This window comes from Microcaecilia unicolor, chromosome 6 (genome assembly GCF_901765095.1).
Source record: "Microcaecilia unicolor chromosome 6, aMicUni1.1, whole genome shotgun sequence".
Lineage (NCBI taxonomy): Eukaryota > Metazoa > Chordata > Amphibia > Gymnophiona > Siphonopidae > Microcaecilia > Microcaecilia unicolor.
In genome coordinates this window covers 295,046,001-295,061,121 of record NC_044036.1, presented here as the reverse complement: position 1 = coordinate 295,061,121, position 15,121 = coordinate 295,046,001, and the positions used below count along the sequence as shown (strand labels likewise).

The window sequence follows — 15,121 nt, the reverse complement described above, 5'->3', positions numbered from 1 at the left end:
TCTTGTGGCTCTGGGATGTACAGATTTGCCAAAGGAAATAATCTCAACTTCGCGTAAGAGCCCAAGTGCACTCAACAAAAAACAAAATGGCTGGGTCAAAGTGCAAAAGGAGCGGAGGAGCAACTCTCCTTCAGGAGAGCGATCTGGACTGGAGGGAGAAGAGAACTTGAAAAAAGATATGAGAGGCTCATCTCTGAATCAAGAACTGTTTAACAGTAAAGGGTAATTATGTATAGTTTTAAGTGAGAATGAGTGCGAGGGGGCGAGAATGGTGTTGGGATATATAAGGGAGAAAGGTCCCGGGGAATGTTGATGGGAAAGAGGCCTCCGGCGGGATATCACTTCCTTAGGGAATCAACTGGCTGAAGGAGAGAAAAGTCGGTTATTGGGGAACAAGGGGAAGGGGGGGGGGGGGAGCCCAGGAAGGGTTAAGGGTAGGGTCGTGGAATGTTTAGAGAGATAAGTAAAATGCAGTGGGATGTGGTAATGCTACAGGAGACACATGTCCAGAAGAAAGATGTGAGAGTGTTACAATATAAAAACTTAGGTGAAAACTATATATTGGCAGACCCCAGGGGAGGGAAAAAGGGAGGATTGGCAATTTATATTAAGGAAGGGGTTCACTTTGAACAGGAACAAATGTATGTGGAGAGTCAAGGGAGGTGTATTGCGGTCAAAGGAAAGATACAGTGCCGACCAATAACTTTTGTCAATATACAGTGGGGGAAATAAGTATTTGATCCCTTGCTGATTTTGTAAGTTTGCCCACTGACAAAGACATGAGCAGCCCATAATTGAAGGGTAGGTTATTGGTAACAGTGAGAGATAGCACATCACAAATTAAATCCGGAAAATCACATTGTGGAAAGTATATGAATTTATTTGCATTCTGCAGAGGGAAATAAGTATTTGATCCCTCTGGCAAACAAGACCTAATACTTGGTGGCAAAACCCTTGTTGGCAAGCACAGCGGTCAGACGTCTTCTGTAGTTGATGATGAGGTTTGCACACATGTCAGGAGGAATTTTGGTCCACTCCTCTTTGCAGATCATCTCTAAATCATTAAGAGTTCTGGGCTGTCGCTTGGCAACTCGCAGCTTCAGCTCCCTCCATAAGTTTTCAATGGGATTAAGGTCTGGTGACTGGCTAGGCCACTCCATGACCCTAATGTGCTTCTTCCTGAGCCACTCCTTTGTTGCCTTGGCTGTATGTTTTGGGTCATTGTCGTGCTGGAAGACCCAGCCACGACCCATTTTTAAGGCCCTGGCGGAGGGAAGGAGGTTGTCACTCAGAATTGTACGGTACATGGCCCCATCCATTCTCCCATTGATGCGGTGAAGTAGTCCTGTGCCCTTAGCAGAGAAACACCCCCAAAACATAACATTTCCACCTCCATGCTTGACAGTGGGGACGGTGTTCTTTGGGTCATAGGCAGCATTTCTCTTCCTCCAAACACGGCGAGTTGAGTTCATGCCAAAGAGCTCAATTTTTGTCTCATCTGATCACAGCACCTTCTCCCAATCACTCTCGGCATCATCCAGGTGTTCACTGGCAAACTTCAGACGGGCCGTCACATGTGCCTTCCGGAGCAGGGGGACCTTGCGGGCACTGCAGGATTGCAATCCGTTATGTCGTAATGTGTTACCAATGGTTTTCGTGGTGACAGTGGTCCCAGCTGCCTTGAGATCATTGACAAGTTCCCCCCTTGTAGTTGTAGGCTGATTTCTAACCTTCCTCATGATCAAGGATACCCCACGAGGTGAGATTTTGCGTGGAGCCCCAGATCTTTGTCGATTGACAGTCATTTTGTACTTCTTCCATTTTCTTACTATGGCACCAACAGTTGTCTCCTTCTCGCCCAGCGTCTTACTGATGGTTTTGTAGCCCATTCCAGCCTTGTGCAGGTGTATGATCTTGTCCCTGACATCCTTAGACAGCTCCTTGCTCTTGGCCATTTTGTAGAGGTTAGAGTCTGACTGATTCACTGAGTCTGTGGACAGGTGTCTTTCATACAGGTGACCATTGCCGACAGCTGTCTGTCATGCAGGTAACGAGTTGATTTGGAGCATCTACCTGGTCTGTAGGGGCCAGATCTCTTATTGGTTGGTGGGGGATCAAATACTTATTTCCCTCTGCAGAATGCAAATAAATTCATATACTTTCCACAATGTGATTTTCCGGATTTAATTTGTGATGTGCTATCTCTCACTGTTACCAATAACCTACCCTTCAATTATGGGCTGCTCATGTCTTTGTCAGTGGGCAAACTTACAAAATCAGCAAGGGATCAAATACTTATTTCCCCCACTGTATATGCACCCAATGAGGGACAGGGCGCATTCTTTGAGGCACTGCGGATAGAATTAACATGGTTTGCCACAGGGAGGGTAATCATGGGAGGGGACTTTAATTTGACAACGACAGATATGGACCATTCAAAGGGGGGATCTGGGAGTGGGCAGGCGAACAGGGTGAAGCTTATGCGTATGAATAAAAGACCTAGACTTAGTGGATATATGGAGGTTGCAACATCCAGGACAAAAAACGTATTCCTTTTTTTCACATGCACAACAAACATACACTAGGCTGGATGCAGTTTGGTGATCCCGAAGCTTATGGGGGGAGGTTAGAGACTCAGAAATAGGGAACCATACACGCCTCAGATCACTCCCCGGTGTGGATTGCACTAAGGGGTTTAGAAAAAGAAAGGAGCTTCACAATATGGAGATTAAATGAATCACTATTAGATGAGGTACAAACACGTGAGGAGTTCCGCGCAGTAGTAAAGGATTATTTAACTTACAATGACAAGGGGGATGTATCAGATGGGATGCTTTGGGACACGCTTAAAGCAGTTCTTAGGGGGCATCTGAAAAAACGGGGGGGGGGGGGGGCAACGGAAGAGGGAGAAACAGCAACATGAAGTAGGAGTGCGTCAGAGGCTAGCACATTTAGAGGCCCTACACCAGGGAGGCGCAAATCCAGAGGTAATTAAAGAACTCCTTGTCTGCAGAACAGAGTTACATCAAATCCAGATTAAGCAGATGGAATTTAGTAGGAAACTGGTAAAACAGAAGTTCTTTGAATTCAGTAATAAGGCTAGCAGAATGTTGGCACGTAGCCTCCGCCAGCGACAAATTAATAGCACTATTACAAAAATAAAAGGCTCTGGAGATAAGATGTACCACCAAGACGGAGATATAAGGGAGCAGTTTGTACAATACTATTCAGCCTTGTACTCGAAGGAGACAACCATATCAGGGTCAGAGATCCAGAGATATGTAAGGGATCTAGGCCTTAAAAAACTGTCAGATGTACAAACAGAAGTGTTGGACGAACCTATTTCTGTGCAGAAGGTGACAAGGGTCATAAAGGGTTTAAAGGGAGGCTAAGCACCAGGAATGGATGGTTACACGGCCAAATTCTATAAATTGCTGGGAAAAGACCTGGGACCCCTCTTGCAAAGGGTTGGCAATGAATGTTTTAAAATAGGAAAGCTGCCATCAAGTATGCATACGGCGGGCATCTCGGTTGTCTTAAAGCTGGGTCTGGATCCAACAGTGTGCGGCTCTTACAGGCCAATCTCCTTACTTAATGTTGATGTTAAAATCCTGGCTAAGGTAATGGCAGATCGCGTGAATAAGGTATTACCCCAAATAATCCATGAAGACCAATCGGGTTTTATATCCCAACGGCGAGTAGCTGACATTATTAGAAGATCCCTAAATGTAACATGGGGAGCCCATCAGCAAGTGGATGCGTTTGCATTATTAACAACAGATGCGGAGAAGGCGTTTGACAGGGTGGAATGGAACTATCTATGGGAGGTTATGATAAATAGGTTTTGGAGAAGGAATTATAGGATGGTTGAAGGGCCTGTATGCTGCGCCGGTGGCAAGGATAAAAGTAAACGGGGGGTATTCAGAACAGCTTAATATCCAAAGGGGCTCTAGGCAGGGGTGTCCCCTATCACCATTGCTCTTTGCTCTTGCAATAGAACCACTAGCGCAGAGTCAGGGAAACGTCTGATATCAAAGGGATGCATATAGGAGGTAGGGAACACAAGATAGCATTATTCGCCGATGACATCCTCTTCTATGTAAGGGACCCGAGGATGACGCTGCCCATTATACGCAGGGAGCTCAATGCTTATGGGGAGATATCTGGCTTTAAGGTAAATTATGATAAATCTGAGATAATGGGGATTATGATATCTGACGCTGATCTAGAGAGTATGCTACATTCCTTCTCCTTCAAAAAGGCAGGGAAAAGTTTTAAATATCTAGGTATACAGTTTCCTCGAGATCTCATACAATTATATGCATTGAATTATGTCCCCCTGTTTAGAGAGATTCGTAAGGATATGAGTAGATGGAAGAATGGGTGGCTGTCATGGTGGGGTAGAATAGCAGTGGTTAAAATGAATATTTTACCTAGAATGTTATTCCTCTTTCAGACCCTTCTGGTTGGAATCCCCAAGGGAGACCTAATTAGAATGCAGTCAGACATATTGAAGTTTACATGGGGAGGGAAGCAATCTAGGGTATCGAGAAAGGTCATGTGGGGGGGGGGGGGGAGCAGGGGGGGAGGGGAATGCCTAACATTATATGGTATTAATATTTGAGTTCAACACAGAATTTTTCCTCCCATGAAAAATTGCCATGTCCCTGCAATAAATTGCATGGGTCTGCTATATATTGGAGATTAAATTATCACTAAACCCTACTGCAGTTCTGGTCTGCCACATTTGTTGGAGGATTGCCCACCGTGAGAGGTGGTTATTATATTAGTCACTAGAGATTATATTTTACTCTCTCCAGAAGCTTTTAGTTCCAGTTGTTATGGGATATATACACAATGGAGCTCATAACATTTATTGTAAAAAAATTGAAGATTATTATTATTATGTAACTCTATTCATTTCTTTTTTTATGTTTGTATTGTAAGCCACATTGAACCTAAGTTTCACTTGGGCTAATGCGGGATAGAAATGCCATAAATAAATTGTAAAACTGCCCAATTAACAAATAGCGGAATGGAGTAAAGGGAATAAATCGCAGGTGACAAAATTAGAGCAGAATTTTGAACCAGAACGCAATCTGGGGGGAAGTTTGTGGGCATCCAGACCAATGCATAATTATAAACATAGGACAAAGAACCCCTTTGTGCTCCATTTAGAGAGACTTTGGGACACAATGAAGTACAAACTTAGGGGATCCCGGGGAACATCCACACTGGCCCAGATTACTCAGGAGCCCGAATTCCAAGCGGGCAGAGAGGGGGGAATATTTAAAGAATGGAGTCGAAAAGGGTTGAGGAGATTTTGGGACTTCTTGGAAGATGGGAATGTGAGGGAGTTCAGAGAGTTACAGAGGACTATGAACTACCGGCCACAGACTTCTATGCATATTTACAGATAAGACACTTTATAGCAGGGCGAGGCTATATTCGGGCCGATCCTTTGCAGACGGAATTGGTGGAAAATTTGTGGGAATCTCTAGATAAAAGAGGGGAAGGGTATCTTAAGGCTTTACCAATTTATTAGGGGGGAGACAATGGACAAGCTACCATATATGCTGGCGTGGGAAAAAGGACTTAAATAATGAAATGAGTGTGAGAGAATGGGAAATGATATGTATAGAAGTGAAAAAAGCATCTGTGTGTGTTCTAATAAAAGAAAACGCTTATAAGGTGTTAAGCAGATGGTGCTATACACCAGACAGGGTGAAATGTATGTATCCAAATGCATCTGGATCAATGTTGGAGATGTGAATAAGAAATAGGTTCCTATCTCCCTATTTGATTCCTGCCCCGACGATTATTATACTTTTGACCATGTCTCACAATTTCCTTATGCTTATTTCTCAATCTCTTCCTCTCCATCCTTCCTACTCCCCTCCCAATCTCTTCTCCTTTTGCTCATCCTATCTTTGTTTACCTCTCCATGCTCAATTTACATATCCTCAAAACCCCACTACTACTATGTTTACTACAACTTGTAACATTCTCCTTCAGCACTTTGTAATTCTATTTACTATGTAAGCCGCATTGAACCTGCTACGTGTGGGAAAGCTGGGGGTACAAATGTAATTAATAATAATAATAATATATATGGTGGACCTGTCCATCTCTAAAGACATTTTTGGAGGAAATATCCCTTAATCTAACGATAATCTTGGACACTAAGAGGCTCATTTTCAAAGCACTTAGCCTTACAAAGTTCCATAGTAACCTATGGAACTTTGTAAAGCTAAGTGCTTTGAAAATACGCCTCTATGTTTCCCACAGATCCGAAATGGTGCTTATTAGGGTGGGGAAACAGAAGTGGCAGAAGCGTCTTAAAAGAGTATGCCTAGCAGCAGCTAAAACCATGATAGCCTCTCATTGGAAACAGAATGTTGGTCCTTCCATAAGAAACTGGAAAATGAAACTCCAGGTACTGGCAGACCTTGAAAAATTGACAGACCGTAGAGTGGGGAGATACAACCCGGAAGCAACAGAATGGACACATTTAGAGCGCATAATGAACAATGAGAATGAGAAGAGAGGAGAAAAGCCATAAAGGAGAAGTGAGATGGGAAGACAGGGAAAGGGGAGGGAGAAAAGGGAAGGGTAGGAAATTAGGGGAGGAGGGAGGGGGGACTAAGGGAGGGAAAAGGGAGGAGGGAGGGAGAAAAAATGGAGAATATAATCAAGTGGATTTATTGGTATGGTTCCTCAAATGGAGTTATAATCTGTGATTTTTATTGTTATGTAAACCTCACCAATATTTGAAAGTTGAATAAAAATCTTAAAAAAAAAAAAAAAAAGAATAATGCATAAGAAAGTAATTTGTTGTAAGAATCCAATCTTACAATACAGTATCATAAACATACTGGGATAGCTATGGATGTTTAACATTTGTGGGTGTAGCTATAAATGTGTGTGTAAATATATAGAGAGTGTGAAAAAGGGAATATTCGCTACAATTAAGAGCGTGAAAAGGGAATATTCGTTTATGATTTGTGTCACTATGCATTGTTATCACCAGTAAAAACTGAAAATGCAAGAGAAAAATTGTATCACAAATTGAGTTGAAATCTATGAGTGCAGCATATTCCATCTGGACGGCACCCCTAAAGCTAAGTACCATCATGCTATGATACTGCACAAGTACTATCAGAATTTAGAGGCAGGGAGGGAGGTCAGTGCCGTGATGCGCAAGACGGTGTTATGATTATCAGCTGCTTCATAGCTCAATTCAAGCACCTTGTTCTGAGCACTGTTCACAAACTTTTATATTTTGTTATATTTTCGTCACAGCTATAGCCACATTTCTTATTAGTATGATAGGAAGTGTATCATATGATGGTATGATGTTATTAGGAAAGTAACTAGGTTTCTGTTTTTAAGTTCATTGAAGCATATTTGAAGAAACCGTTTGTGTATAGATCCCCAGATTATCTATATTATTGAATATCTGGTGTCAGCTAACCACACTGCCTGCCACAGGCTGAATATCGAGGGGGGGGGAGAGGACTAGTGTCTAAGTACACAGAACTATCTAAGCCCCCTTCAGGCAGCTTCTCATATAACTTTATTATAATCTTTAAAGAGCCTACAAATAGCCTGGTCTGAGCTAGTCTATCTTTTGTTCTTGCTATCTTTTTGTGGCCTTCTCAGAATGAAACCAACCTTGCTAGTGTGTGATAGTAGTTTTTATGTGCTTGTTTTGGTTAGTGGCTTTAGAAATATGAAATAAGACTAGTAGATAGGCTTAAGGGGAGGGGTCGGTAGGGACGAAGGGATAGGTAGTTCTAATAATAAAATCAAAAATGTTTTGAAGTGTAATTTGATACAAATTTAAGTGGACACAGAATTTCATTATCTTTTCAAGACTGTCATTGGTGAAACATTTATTGTAGCTTGTATTGACATGAGCTGAGTTGAATTGAACATATTTTTCTCTTTGTTCTGTATTCCATTGTTCAATAAAGACTTCTAAAAATTAAAAAGAAATATGAAATAAAGAAGATTATCTGGGGAAGTGAGGGCAAGCTTAAAGCAGTCACTGAAGGTTGCTATCTGCATTGACACAGATGCAGCAAGGCACATTGAGGCAGCACATACTCTTCATTAGAGAAAGAGGAACATTTTCTAGCCATGGTTTGGCTTTATACTACTGATTCCTTTCCATAATCATTGGGTTTACAGGAAGAACTACAGGAGCGGCAGGAGCGGCAAGAACAACTGGGCAAGAATATGTCAGATCTTGCATCTGAGCAGCTGAAGCGCTTTGAGGAACTGCTAGAGCTGAAGCATCGGCAAGAATGTCAGAACTTGCGAGAGCTGATGGAAAAGGGGTGCGTAAATGATAGCCATCCCCAAGGTAATTTTGGGAGCCTTGCTTGACTGTGTTCAGAGGTTAGTAACTTGTAGCATGCCCATCTTTTATGTAGTTGTCGCCAGCAAAAATCTTTTTTTTTTGCTGATGAGCATTTATATGAGAAAAGCATGAGTAATGCTGTTAGGATTAAAGACTATCATCAGTGATCTGTATCAATATTTTTTTGAGCACATTTGGGGCATGGTTAATCATTTTTCTCATAAACAAAATGGGGGGAAAATTTTGGAAAGTATTCATACAGCTTAATATTTCTCATTTGTCTTTTTTTCGTGCCTGTTATCATTCTGTATGTACTTAGAAAGTTCTAAAATGGCTATATGTTCTTACTTAGTTTTTTTGTCTCATGTATTTTAGCTGCAAGGAGGCTTTGGGTCAACAAGAGAAACTGAAGGAGGAACATAGACACAGAGCAAAGGTGTGGATCAAGAATGGGTGAAATCAGTGAAGCTTTGAGAGTGATTCTCTACTGAACTGGGTGGAGATCTTTAGATGGGTTGCTGGAGCTATGTAGGGGATCCTGGATCATCACGTGGTTGGATGAGTCCACTAAACTATGTCGTGTGTGGTGTAAGGAAGGAGGAGTCTTGGATTGTTGCTTTGGTTGAATAAATCTCTTTTTCGCTCCACGACCCTCCAGACCGGTCAAGACGCGTGGGTTATGTCCTCCTACCAGCAGAGGGAGACTGAGAAACACTGAGCTTTTGAATACTGTATATATAACCTGTGCAGTACATCCACTAGCCAGTATTTTCTCAGTCTCAGCAGAGGTAGGACAGCCTGTGCAGTCTTCAATAGTCTGGTGAGGTAGTTTGACTATTCGGTTAAGGGGATTTTACTCTTCTTGCCAATTTATTGGTTTTTGACTATTCCCTGTACGTGTGTTTAAAAAAAAAAAAAAAAAAAAGTGCTTCGGGGCCTTGGGTCCGGTGGGGCCCAGTTTTTCCCCCTGGGGTGTCACACCTGTTTTCAGGTCCCTCCCGCTGTGCTGCTCTCTATGGAGATTCTGGCAGCTTTGTGCCTCGGCTGCTTTTATAATATTGTAGCCTTGAGTGCCTCCCACTTCTCAGCTGCCAATTTGGGTTGATGTCTCTTTAAGAGCGATCTGGGCCTGTATCTGACTAGGAACAGACGGCAGGTTTGATTCCTGTGTATAGCGAGAGAGCAGTGCGAGTGATTGTTGTGGGAAAGCAGTGAGTGAGAATTTTGGCGCCGCTTCGCTCAGCGTGTGGTGAGCTTCAGTGTTATGGCAGGCAAACTCCTCCGGTGTTGCACGTGTTGGCGCCGTGGAGTAGAATCTCCGGGAGGACAGTGCCGGCTCTGCGGCGAACCGAAGCAGGCCTCGTCGATGGTGGCGCCCCCGGTGTTAATTGCCGAGGTTCCAGCTAGTTCAGGGGTGTCAGGGGCAGCGGGAGCGCCGGCAGGGACGGCATCAGCGAGTTTAGTTTTGGCGGGAACGGCCGCCATTTTGGATTCTGCGCGTCCCGCGGAATCAGCTGTTTTTGGCTCTGCTGCCCCTGGGTTGGCTCCGAAAGTGGTACCGGAGGGTCCAGGAGGCATGGCTTTTCCTCCGGAGTTTGTTTGGACCCTCTATCAAGCCTGGAGGTCGGGACCCCCGCCTTTAGGGGAGGGGTCTAGTCCAGCACTGGCTAAGAGGCCTCGATTTGAGTGGGACGACGAGGAGGGATTCTCTCCTGGAGGGTCCGAAGGGGCTCTTAGTGAAATAGGAGATTCTGAGGGGTTTGAGGGCTCTCAGGATCCGGATTTGGTGATGCCTGGAGAGGATCCTTCTGTAGCGAGGATTTTTCATAGGGAGGAGCTTGCGGATCTCATTGAGCAGGTCTCTTCCACCCTTAAGTTTGAACAGCCAGAGGCTGAATAAGGATCTCCGGGATATGGTGTTTCAAGAGTGGCAGTCGCCGGATTCTCCCTGTAAAGTTTCTAAAGCGATGACAAGACTTTATCCGCTTCCACAGGAAGATAGAGATTCCTTTAAGGCACCCACAGTTGATGCTGTGGTGACAGCAGTTACAAAAGCCACGGCTATTCCGGTAGACGGTGGGACCGCCCTCCGTGATCCCCAGGATAGGAGGCTTGAGTCCTTTCTCAAGCGGAGTTTCGACTTGTCGGCCCTGGCTCTGCAGGCCTCAGTTTGTGGGGGGCTGGTTGCGCGGGCGTGTTTCCGTTGGGCCGAGAAGCTTCTTGATGATTCGGTGGAGGTTGGGACCTCGGGGGTGCAGGAGTTAGCCAAATTGGAGATGGGATCGTCCTTTTTGTCTGATGCGCTTTATGATTTGCTCCGTGCCTCGGCCAAGAATAAGGCTCTGCTGGTGGGGGCACGTAGGGCTCTTTGGTTGCGAGGTTGGGTCGCGGACGCGGCCTCTAAAGCTAAGTTGTGTTCACTTCCCTTTAAGGGGTGCATGCTTTTTGGTGAGGATTTGGATAAGTTGGTGCGCGGTCTCAGCGATGCCAAGGCCCCTCGCCTTCCGGATTTTCGTCCCAAGGCGGCTACCAGGGGTACTTTCTCCCGAGGTCGGTTTAAGGAGGCTCATCGGTATAGGCACGGGAGGACTAGTGGGTCCTATAGAGGTCGGTTTTTCCAGTGCACCCAGTCCTTTCGTGGGAATCGGCGCGGAGGACGGGATTTCTCCGCGGGAGGACAGGTTTCAGGGCGTAATTTGCAATGAAGGTGTGCAGGCTCTGGTTCGGGTAGGGGCTCGGCTGAGTCTGTTTTACCAGAACTGGGCCCAAATCACATCGGATCAGTGGGTTCTCGAGGTGGTGCGAGACGGATATGCACTGGAGTTTGACAGCTCGCCTCCCGAAAGGTTCCTGGAGTCCCCTTGTCATTCGAGGCTCAAGCGGGCAGCAGTGCGGGACACTTTGGCTCGCCTGATCAGTCTGGGGGCGGTGGTACCTGTGCCCGCCGCTCAGCACCGCTTGGACTGCTATTCGATCTATTTTGTGGTCCCAAAGAAGGAGGATGCCTTTCGGCCTATCCTAGATCTGAAGACAGTCAATGCAGCTCTCAGGGTTCCCTCTTTTCGCATGGAAACGTTGAGGTCGGTCATTGTCGCGGTGCAGGAAGGGGAGTTTCTCACGTCTTTGGATTTGACGGAGGCTTATCTGCATATCCCCATTTGGGCAGCTCATCAGCGATTTCTGCGCTTTGCGGTTTTAGGGAAGCATTTTCAGTTTTGTGCTCTTCCTTTCGGATTAGCAACGGCTCCTCGAACATTTTCTAAGATCATGGTTGTAGTGGCGGCGGCCTTGCAGAAGCAGGGTATTCTGGTGCACCCGTACCTGGACGATTGGTTGATTCGGGCCAAGTCCCAGTCGGAGAGCGAGGTGTCTATTGCTCGAGTGGTTCAGTTTCTTCAGTCTCTGGGCTGGGTAGTGAACTTCGGCAAGAGTCACCTGGTGCCGTCGCAGTCGCTGGAGTATCTGGGGGTTCTTTTCGATACCAGGAACGGTCGAGTCTTCCTGCCTTGCCCCCGGATTCGCAAGTTGCAGGGTCAGATTCGTCTATTTCTGGCGGAGTCGGCTCCGACGGCCCGGGAGTATCTGCAAGTCCTGGGGTTGATGGCGGCCACCATAGAGGTAGTTCCATGGGCCCGGGCGCACATGCGGCAGTTGCAGTCAGCTCTTCTCAGTCGATGGTCACCTCTGTCTCAGGAGTTGGACATGCGCCTTCAGCTGCCGGTAATCCCGCGCCTCAGTCTCCGGTGGTGGCTAGACCCATGCAATCTGGAAAAGGGAATGCCGTTGGAGGCCCCGCAGTGGGTGGTCCTCGTCACAGACGCCAGTCTCCAGGGCTGGGGAGCTCATTGTCTCGGTCAGGTAGCTCAAGGTCGCTGATCTCAGATAGAAGCTCAGTGGTCCATCAATCGTTTGGAAACTCGGGCCATTCGGTTAGCGCTTCAGGCGTTTCAGAGTCTTCTGTTGCGGAAAGCAGTCCGGGTGTTCTGCGACAACGCCACCGCCGTGGCTTATGTCAACCATCAGGGGGGCACAAAGAGGCGGTCGCGGAGGAGGCGGCGCTGTTGTGCCAATGGGCGGAGGTTCATCTTCTAGCGCTCTCCGCGGCACATGTGGCTGGAGTAGACAACGTGGAGGCAGATTACCTAAGCAGGCATTCTCTAGACCCCGGAGAGTGGTCTCTTCATTGGTCGGTGTTCAATCGCATTGTGTCGGTCTGGGGACTTCCCGTGATGGATCTCATGGCAATGGCCCGCAATACTCAGGTTCAGAGGTTTTTCAGTCGACGGAGGGATCCTCGAGTGGAAGGCATAGATGCGCTCCTGATGCCTTGGCCGCAGGAGTTGCTGTATGTGTTTCCTCCATGGCCGTTGGTCGGTCGCGTGGTTCAGCGCATCGCTCGGCACCCCGGACAAGTGATTTTGATAGCCCCTAATTGGCCGCGTCGGCCGTGGTACGGGGATCTGGTTCGGCTGGCAGTAGCGGATCCTCTGCCGTTGTCAGATTCAGTGGTGTTGTGTCAGGGACCGATAGTTATGCCAGATCCGGATCGGTTCTCACTTGCGGCCTGGCTCTTGAGAGGCACAGGTTAAGGAAGAAAGGTTTTTCGTCCAGAGTTATCGATACGATGTTGAGTTCGCGTAGGCAGTCCACTTCGTTGGTGTATGTCCGGGTCTGGAGAGTCTTTGAGCATTGGTGTGCAGGTAGACAGGTTCTTCCCTTTCGAGCGTCGGTGACGGATGTCTTGGAGTTTTTGCAGGATGGTATGGACAGGGGTCTGGCCTTGTCTTCCTTGAAGGTACAGGTGGCGGCTTTGTCGTGTTTTCGTGGGAAGATCCAGGGGAAGTCGTTAGCTTCTAGTCCTGATGTTGTTCGATTTTTGAAGGGTGTTAAGTTACTGCGACCGCCCCGGCAGCAGATGGTGCCTCCGTGGGATTTGAATCTCGTTCTGGATGCTTTGGTGAGGCCGCTGTTTGAGCCCTTGGTTTCTGTTTAGGATCTTTCCCTAAAGACGGTGTTCTTGGTGGCTATTACTTCAGCTCGGAGGGTGTCGGAACTTCAGGCTTTGTCTTGTAGAGAACCCTTTTTGTCTTTTTCTAAGGAGAAGGTTTCGTTGCGCCCGGTGTCGTCCTTTGTGCCCAAGGTGGTTTCAGAGTTCCATGTGAATAAAGTTATTTCCTTGCCAGTTTTGGGTGACTTGGCGGGGGATGCGGAGCAGCGTCAACTATCCAAGTTAGATGTGCGAAGAGTCTTGTGCTGTTATATTTCCAGAACTCGGCACTATAGACTTTCTGATCGTTTGTTCGTTCTTCATGGTGATGCAAGAAAGGACGCGGCGGCTTCCAAAGCTACGATAGCTAGATGGTTGAAGGAGTCAATTGCTTCTGCGTATTTGCTGAAGGGCCGCGTGGTCCCTAAGGAGTTTTCGGCTCATTCTACCAGGGGAATGGCGACCTCCTGGGCGGAGAGTAGTATGATTCCTCCATTAGATATTTCTCGAGCGGCGGTTTGGTCGTCATTGCATTCCTTTGTTAAACATTACAGGATTGATGTGCATGCCAAGGACGAGGCAGGCTTTGGGGCTGCAGTGTTGACCTCTGGCCTTCGTGGATCCCGCCCTTAGGATGTTTACTGCTTTGGTACGTCCCACGCGTCTTGACCGGTCTGGAGGGTCGTGGAGGAAGGTGAAATTAGATCTTACCTGCTAATTTTCTTTCCTCTAGACCCTCCAGACCGGTCAAGGCCCGCCCTGTCTGTACTTTAGGCCAGGAGGTCTGCTTGGTCTGGTTTGTCTGTTGTTCTATCTTGGCAGCTGTTGCGTGTGGTTTCTATGGTTTCAGACTTTTGTTGGTATGAGTCTGGTCAGGTGTGACCGTGTTTGATAGTCCACCTGTGGAAGCAAACACAATAAAAGGGCACAGTGAAAGATATGAAGAAAGTGTCCAGTTGGCAGTGACCACGTACAGGGTTGTTAGTTGTAGTTGGTGTTTTTGTTTTCTCTGCTTTGTCAGGGTTATACTGGCTAGTGGATGTACTGCACAGATTATATATACAATATTCAAAAGCTCAGTGTTTCTCAGTCTCCCTCTGCTGGTAGGAGGACATAACCCACGCGTCTTGACCGGTCTGGAGGGTCTAGAGGAAAGAAAATTAGCAGGTAAGATCTAATTTCACCATCTGCATTTAGGTAGAGGAAGTGGGTTATCTTAGACCATTGTCTCAGCTGAATGAGAATTATTTATTTATTGCATTTGTATCTCACATTTTCCCACCATATGGCAGGTTTAATGTGGCTTACATATTGCGAAAAACGTGGTTACAAAATTTAGATTTGTAGAAGTCTAGTACATATTACAGAAGTACAATAAACGCTTAGCTTAATATATGAGCATATTGTGAGAGAGGTTAATATTATTGTTTTCCATTTCTGAACTTTTTGTGATGTATGGTGATGTGGGATTAGGCAGATCCAGGGGGGGGGGGAAAGACTTCTTGAAAAGATGTGTTTTCAGTTTTTTTCTGAATTGTAGGTAGTTTTCTGTGAGTTTCAGGTCTTTGGGTAGTGAGTTCCAAAGTTGTGTGCCTATAAACGAGAGGCTGGTGGCATGTGAAGATTTGTATTTTATTTATTTATTTAACACATACCCCACATTTTCCCACCAATAGTAGGCTCGATGTGGCTTACAAGACCGTAGGGCAAACTACAGTTCAGTTAAATAACATAACAATGTAATATAGTTCAGTAAAATAACATAATCC

General features: G+C 46.1%; 1 protein-coding gene across 1 annotated transcript in view; it reads left to right on the top strand.

Annotated features, from left to right (window-relative positions):
* Nucleotides 1–15,121, top strand: part of GLE1 (GLE1 RNA export mediator) — a 132,793-nt gene that overhangs the window by 25,243 nt on the left and 92,429 nt on the right. Inside the window, exons 4-5 of the mRNA XM_030207920.1 lie at nucleotides 8,194–8,342; nucleotides 8,741–8,801. Of these exons, the coding sequence (XP_030063780.1) occupies nucleotides 8,194–8,342; nucleotides 8,741–8,801 (210 nt within the window). The remainder of the gene's footprint in view (nucleotides 1–8,193; nucleotides 8,343–8,740; nucleotides 8,802–15,121) is intronic.